The sequence below is a fragment of the Lissotriton vulgaris genome, chromosome 9 (genome assembly GCF_964263255.1).
Source record: "Lissotriton vulgaris chromosome 9, aLisVul1.2, whole genome shotgun sequence".
Classification (NCBI taxonomy): domain Eukaryota; kingdom Metazoa; phylum Chordata; class Amphibia; order Caudata; family Salamandridae; genus Lissotriton; species Lissotriton vulgaris.
The window spans coordinates 633,152,181-633,160,156 of record NC_141697.1 but is presented as its reverse complement, the minus strand read 5'-3'; the positions used below and the strand labels follow the sequence as shown (position 1 = coordinate 633,160,156).

At 46.1% G+C, this 7,976-nt stretch overlaps 1 protein-coding gene across 1 annotated transcript in view; it reads left to right on the top strand.

Annotated features, from left to right (window-relative positions):
- The first annotated feature begins 2,554 nt into the window (after positions 1 to 2,554).
- The window catches only part of LOC147692001 (uncharacterized), a 38,172-nt gene continuing 32,750 nt past the window's right edge, over positions 2,555 to 7,976 (top strand). Inside the window, exon 1 of the mRNA XM_086936713.1 lies at positions 2,555 to 2,886. Within this exon, the coding sequence (XP_086792839.1) occupies positions 2,626 to 2,886 (261 nt within the window). The 5' untranslated portion in view covers positions 2,555 to 2,625. The remainder of the gene's footprint in view (positions 2,887 to 7,976) is intronic.

The following is a 7,976-nucleotide window of genomic DNA, read 5'->3' as shown; positions in this document are numbered from 1 at the left end:
GACTAACCGTAGGATGAGAGTGGCAGAGGAAAGCATTCATTTCACAAATGCCTCAATTCTTTTGGACTCTGATTTTGGGGGAAGGGGGCAGAGGGTAGTGATTTGTAGGAAATTAGTTGGGATTAACTCTATTGGTAGATGCCTGAGCTACCAGGCTCTCAGGTGTAGGGTGCTGTGTCGGGAAAGTAGGATGAACTAGAGCAGGCATGTGGCATGTGGCTGCCTGCCTATTCATAGGTGGACAAGAGCAATGCTTAGCTCAAGAACCCTTAGTGTGTCCATCAGGGCTTCACTGATTGGCAACAAGGTATAGGGACTAAACCAACCAAGGTTGCAAAACGTATGTTAGGACATTGTTTTATGCCTCAATAGTAGGTAACTGTGATTCTAGGCCTCATGTAGGTCGTCATAGAAATTGTTGTCATCATATTGTGGTGGCAATTAATCCCAACATCCCCATTATCCCCAAAGGCTGGCTGACTTTGGTCAGAGGCTGATTTTAAAAGTTGTTGGAGCACTAGAGGGCAGCTCCTAGGGAATGGCAATGTTTTTACGGAGTCAAAATGAACTGGGGCTGGTCGCATCAGAACTGTTCCAGAATGTGATCCCAATCAAGGTCAAGGTGAATTTGATTCAGAGTCAGTCACTACAATAGGAATGGCGTCCTCCTCCAGCATCGGAGATGCTGGGGCCAGTGTTGACATGTCAGGAACCAGTGTTGATCTTGGAGCTGGATTTAAAGCCAGATCCAGAGTTTGAGCTGAACCTGAATGAGTTCAGGAGGCACATACGGTGCCAAGGACAGATCTGCTTGTGGTAATCTGACCGGAGGTTGCTGCAGAACCGTGGTGCCCAGAAGCACACCAGAGAGAGGCGGTAAAGAGCAAAAGATTTGTAGCATGGCTTTTCTGAAAGCCTCAACCTGTTGCAACAGCCCCAGAAATCTAAAGTGCATACTGATCATCTATGAAATTGGCTCCTCTGCAGAAGACTTGGAGCAAGACCGAGTCCCACTTGACCTTCTTATGCTTCATCCAGAATGCCAACTTACCTAAAGACTTGGTGCGTGCCTTTGACTTCCAGTGGCAATGGGACTTACGCACCTTTGTTTCACAGTGTACAGCTTTGTTTTGGCTTTCCCGGATCACCTTCGGATTCATAAAGGCACACTCCTTGCCCAACTTGGAATCGTGGCCCAAAACCCAGAGGCACACCTCTAGGAGGTCTGTCACAAACATCTGTTTGGGACAGTTCCTCCATGTAGTTTTAGGAGGGAACATGGTCCCTTGCACACTGGAAAATAATACTTTTGAGAAAAAACTTGTCAACTGATGATAAAAAAGTTCAGAGCTAGCTCTGGATCAGTGTACAAAGGTGCTTAAAGAAAGGAACTGATGTCAGCACCTTGGGATGCCGCTGATGTCTCTGATTGTTACTTCGGACATAGAGCCACACGACGCCACCTATCTAGTCATGGCCAACATGGCTCACAGATGGGGTGGGCGGGCCAGGGGTCACGAGGGGAGAGGGGAGTCACGCGGGGATGGGAGTTCAATAATACAAATAATACAAATTCAAACCTACCTTTATGCTGGCACGGGTCCCGCGTCTTCACTGCTAGGTCTCCTCCTGCTTTTGTCCCTCCAGCAGGAACAGGAAGCAGGCAGCCTCCCTCGCCTCACCTAAGCCAATGACAGCGCTCCAGTGGAGTGTTGTGATTGGTCGGGACGCCGCCCAGCAAGTGGCTGTATTGGATTGCATGTTCTCCATGTAGGCTGCAATGCAGCCTGCATGGAGAAGTGCAGAGTGCGCATGACTGGTTTGGGCGTCCAGAGAGGGCCGACCAAACCAAACCAGTCATGTGTTCTCAGGAGTGGGCAAATCACTCCGGCCCGAGCAGCTCCGCCCACCCGTCCGCCTGCAATGCAGAAAGAAGCATAAAATGGTAATAATCAATAGTTATTACCATTTTATGTTTTGGCTTTCTCGCACTTGGAGAAAGCAGTGGGGTGATGCTCCTCCGCCCTAGTGGAGAAGTCGCCCCTACACCTATCAGCACGAGGGGGCTATGCTATAAAAATCCTCTGGATTCAGCTTAGCTCCCTGGGTTATTCAGAAGGTGAGGAATTTGCTGTTAGAAGTATCCACCAGAAGTCTTTGTAGTTACTTTTATACTTCTGCTTATATTAGTAAAATTGGCCTTACGTACTGATTTTTTGTCCATTAATTTGACCACTTGTCCTGAATTTTACATTCACTGACCTGAATTTGCTGCCATGTCTGGTGGTCTTCCCGTGACAATATAACTAGTCTCACACTTCATTTTTTAAGGTCTGTGTCATGTGCACACTCTGTTCTCTGTACAATGCAATAATCACATTTTCAGGCAGCAGAACGTGCAACAATCTGGAAAGGATTTTCAGTAACATCAATCACAACTTCTGGCAGCTTAGTGAGTCAATAGGCGGAGAGTTGAGTTCGAGCTCCTGTTTCCGTGACAGCCAATCCCTGTAACTTCAGCTCAGGTAAGGTAAGATAAGAACAGCTGACGCCCCTCGCGCCTTCAGTCGTCCTTTCAGCTGGCTGCCTGACTCGTCTCGAGAAGTCCCGTGTTGTGCCGCGAGTATGGCTGCCTCCTGGGTGTGTTACGCTGCTCTCCTGCTGCTCGGATCTGCTGGGCTGCCTCAAGCCCTGCCAATGGACGACAATCCGGAGGGTGAGGTGATCCGCCCAAAGACAGTTCAACTGCTCGGAGGGTGGAATACCCTTGACGTGACCAGCAAAAAAGCCGTAGAGATGGCGGACTTCACCGAAAGCGTGTACAAAGCTGATGAAAATGACAAGTGCAAGTACCACACTGTGAAGATCCTTGCTGCCAGCTACCAGGTGGGTAACACTAACAACAGGGCTTTAAGTGGGATCATGAAAGGAAGGAGGGGGTGGTTCTGAACGGGGTCGGGCCAATGTAAAGGGAGTGGCTTTAACATATACACCACGATTGCCATAGAGTAAGGGCTTTAAGTGCGCCGGGTCCTGCCGGGCTCAGCACTGGCAGTCCTTAAAAGCAGGTGCTGAGATGGGTCTCTCTCGAGCTCTCCATTTTTCCCCTCACCATTAGGGAAAAAGAAAAATGTTAACTCTGTAGCAGTACCACCCTTCAATGCCTTTGATGTAACGTCAAAGACACTTGTTATAGTACTTTCCGTCTCATCATCTCAGAAGCATTTTCAATGTTATATACAACGGATCCATAGTTGTTGCTTATTTATCTTACGCAACTAACAACCATTGACAAAGCCAATAGTCCTCCCCGGCTATTTTATAAGTGTAATGTTACATGTATTATATATCTGGATGCAATGACAATCGCAGCAAAATAGCAGTCGGGCGCCATTCTAATTAAGCGCATAATTTTAGCTTTTGGTCTATAAGGGCGTGACATCACAGCACATGACATAACGGCGCATGACATTACATGTGGCATCACAGGAATTGATATCATAGGAAGTGGCATCACAAGCCACAACTTTATTATGTACGTGTGATGTAAAGCGCTCTGACACTCTGCTTTGGGATAAGTAGCGCTATACAAGAAAAAATAATGGTAATTAAATTATTTCAACACCTCCTCAGGGGAAGTAAGCACTATATAAGCACTATATAAATTACATTTAGTATTATGTAACTACTGGGAGAGACCAACACATCTGACATTCTTATAGTGCATGCATATCTAGTAAACAAAGCTTGAACAAAGTGAAAAGCTGCCTCTCTTAAGTATGTGTGCAGTGCTAACCTTTGTTACCCCTCTACTGCAGTTGCTTCTTGGTGTGAGGCTCCTGACTGCTCCCAGCCAGGAGACTCAAACAAAAGGTGATCTGATGACCCCTCAAATTCGGACTTTATTATGGGCCCAGCGGGAGTCTAAAATAAGAAAGTCCCGTCCAAGCCTGCACATTGTTAATTGTTGCAGATGGTAAGCAGACAACGTGCAGGCGTTGCTGAAAGTGTCCCGGCGTTTGGAAATTACACGGGACGGGTTCAGCACCACATTATTTAGTGGGATCCAACTTCTTGGCAGGTGGATGGCATTCACCCTGTGAAAATAGTGGGTATACGCTGTCCACCCGCGTGCACCCCCGACTCGTACCCTGATCAACTCCCAACTGTCATAAGGGACATTGCCCTGTGCGCTTTGCAGAGAGGAAAGAGATTAGATGACCACGTATTCTCAGCACCTTTGTTCCCTACTGACTGGTACTGAGAGAAACTCGGACTGCCTTCAGCCACATCGTAATTATGCCCCTTTATAAACGCCTGGACGCGACTCGATTCAAATTATGACCTAGACCACTTGGTACTCCAAGTACGTTTCGCGGGCCTCCAGCAGCCCGACATGCCTCCACTGGCTGTCCGTGGACCTTGCCTTGCAGTTTCCACGGCCGGCAGTAAACACAGAAGATGTCTGCAGGAGCATAAGTAGTGAATACGTATTAAATAGGTATTCACTACGTATGCTTCTGCGACCATCTTTTGTGTTTACTGCCGGCCTCTGTGACGTCAGGGCACCTTCAGAAAGCTTCCCAAAAGGCATTTTAAACGTCAGCTGTAAGCGCTTTCCCAGCTGACTTTTAAAAGGGCGTTTTGGGAAGCTTCCTGTTTGGACAGAGAATGATAGAGACACAGAGACAGATAGAGGCGACAGATAGAGGCAGAGACACAGAGACAGATAGAGACATGTAAAAAAGAAGAATTCCAAATATCCAGGTAAATAGATGTTATTTATTGTACTAAGGAGAACACGGCACAGCACGTCTGGCAGCAATTGAGGTACAGCTTAACTGCCAGTTGTGGAATCTGGAACATGACATGTAAGATGCAGAGCATCAATACATTCCATGTTCCAGACAACACGCACATCAGTAATGTGAAACAAAAAGTAATGAAAATAATAATATGAATGTAACACATATTACCCCTAACAAAAATAAGAACATTCAACACAAATATCTTCCAGGTAGTTTTTTTGGTCTAACATTACTTTTAACTCTGGAAGCTATGGATTGAACAGGAGGAACAGAATTGTCATGAATTTTATCTAACTCGTGCATATCATTTGAAACATTACATTTGGCAACTCTTCTTATATTCCATACCCTTCCATCTTGAGCAATGACACTGTTTTTACACACCTTCACAATCTTGATAGGAGGATAACATTTGGAAAATCCTTTCACTAAGAATCCAGATTTTTTGATCCTGGCCCACTCCCCCACAACAAAATCTGGACATTTAACATTCATTTTGGAATCAAACCACATCTTCATCTTATTCTGTTTATCTTCAACACGTTTGGCAACAGTATCAACATCAACATTATCATTGGTTTTATTAATTTTTGTAATCCACCATGGGCAAATATCCGAAGATGGCTTTCTACCCTTCAGCATCATAAAAGGATTTACTCCAGTGACTGAATGTGGAGTGATGCGATATGTCCACAATTTTTATTCACTACATCTATCCAAGGTTCACCAGATGAGACAGCAGCTTGAACACTGTCCTTAAGACCACGATTAAAGCGTTCTACCTGGCCATTTTCTCTGGGTTCATACAGGGATGTAGTGATATGTTTGATATTGCAACCTTTAAAAAAATGTTCCATTTCACGAGAAATGAGTTGTACGCCATTATCAGTAACAATGATTTCTGGAGAACACTCCCGCGCGAAAACTTCCTTTAAGAAGGAAATGATCACTTGAGATGAAGCATTAGTTACAAACTTGACCTCAGGCCACTTGGAATGATAATCTACCATGACTAAAGCATAACGGGCATTAAGTGGAAGATGTTTAAACGGACCAGAGACATCAAAGGCGACTTTTTCGCCATGGAAAATTTTGCCAAGACAAAGGTTGGAGGGGAACTGAGGACACACAAAGGATTTTATCACTGCTTATACATTCTGGACACTCTCTCACCACCCTGTCAACCATCATATCAAGTCCAGGCCACCAAAAATGTGCTCTAATGAGACGCTTCATAGAAGACATCCCCAAATGTCCTTGATGAGACAATAACAACATTTTTCTTTGCATAGAAACAGGAGGAATAATCTTACCTCCTTTAAACAGCAGACCTCCCGATTCTTCAATTTCAGAATACACATGGCAAAAAGGAGACATGTCAGCAGAGACGCACCTTTCCTTAGGCCATCCTTTTTTTACAAAGTCTGAAATCTGCTGACACAAAACATCATTACTCATTTCCTCAAACCATTCTTTTTCAGATAAAGTTACAAATTCTTTAAAAAAATATATTTTTATTAGCATTTTATAAGATAACCACATAACAAGCATGTCATTAGGAATCATCATGCCCCACCCGTCATCCCCCCGACCCCCAATTCCATCTCTAAAATCAATTCACAGTCCTCCATTGCCAACATTGGAAATAATCCCTACTCCCATCCTTAGTCTGACACAAGAGTACAGTCCCTATCGCATTCCCCCCTTTTACAGCTGAAGGTCCCCACACCCTCATCAAATCAGAGTCCCCCATCCAGCCCATGATATCGTCGCCACTTGCCCCACACTCTGCCAAACTTTTTGGGACATCCTGTCGCCTTATACATGACTCTTTCAGCTCCCATATATATGTCCATACCTCTCCCCCACTCTTCCAGCTGCGGCAAGGTGGAAACCCACTGTCTCCTCGCCACGTCTCTCTTGGCCACCACCAACGCTAGCACTAGGAAAATCAGCAGTGGGCGATTCAAGTCTATGTCATTTGTCATTCCCAACAGCACTAGCTTAGGATCTAGAAGCTAGCGTAATCTCCAGCACCTCACCTAGTTCTCTTAGGATCTCTCCCCAGTACGTCTGGATTTCTGGGCAAGACCAGATGGTATAGTAGAAGTCCCCCCTGTCCGGTCCACATCGTAAACATCCTGGTTCACTAGCCCGCCCCATCTTGTGTAGGCGTACTCTGTCGAAGTAGGTCTTATGGAGTACGTTATATTGAATAAGTCGCAACCGAGACTTAATCGCCACCTCTCTCGGATGCATCAGGACCGTCTCCCAATCCACCTCGTCCATTTCCCCTTTTCCTGTTCCCATGTGCTTCTGAGCTTTTCCAGCCCATCCGGCATATTATTCATCAAGGCCCTATATGTCAGTGAAACCGCTTTACTCAGAATCTGTTCTTGTAAGTGGCGGCCCTCCAGTGGTGCATACTCCGGGAGCGATCCAATCAAAGTCCTCTCCGCCCTCCAGGCGTGTCTTAACTGTAGATATTTAAAATATTGCGTATGAGGTAGGCCGTATTCCTTCTCAGTGATTGAAAAGACTGTAGGTCCCCTTTTTTCATGACATCCCCCAGTGACGATATACCTATGGTGTCCCAGCTCTGGAATCCCTTCAGTTTACTGAGTTCCCTCAGCCAAGCACAGTGCCACAATGTTGTTTGCATCGTAGGCTTCCAGTCCCATCCCATGACCTTTGTCGCCCTCGCCCATGTCTCCAGTGTGATCCTAGTGGCCGGAAGCACTCTGGCTTTCCCCTTGCCCCCGTACAGGTAGTGGGTGCATGTACGCTTCCCCATGCCGTGTCTTTCTAGCGCGTAAGTGGGGTGTGCTGCTGGGGCATGTATCCACTCATTGATCGGTGCCAAGTGTTCCGCCCAATAGTACGCTTCTATGTTGGGGAGAGAGATGCCCCCACTATATTGGTGTCTTTGTAGTGTCGTCAGCGCTACCCGGGGTTGTTTCCCCAGCCATAGAAAGGCCCTCAGCTCAGCGTTAATGTATCTAAACACCCTTTTTGGGATGGGGAAATATTCATTCTGGAAGGCATAGAGGAACCTCGGGAGCGTTATCATCTTGAACATGGCAGCACGGCCCAGTGTCGTTAGGGGAAGCATCCTCCACCTTGTCGCGTCCTCTATAAAATTGTCTATCACTCTCTTAATGTTCCTGC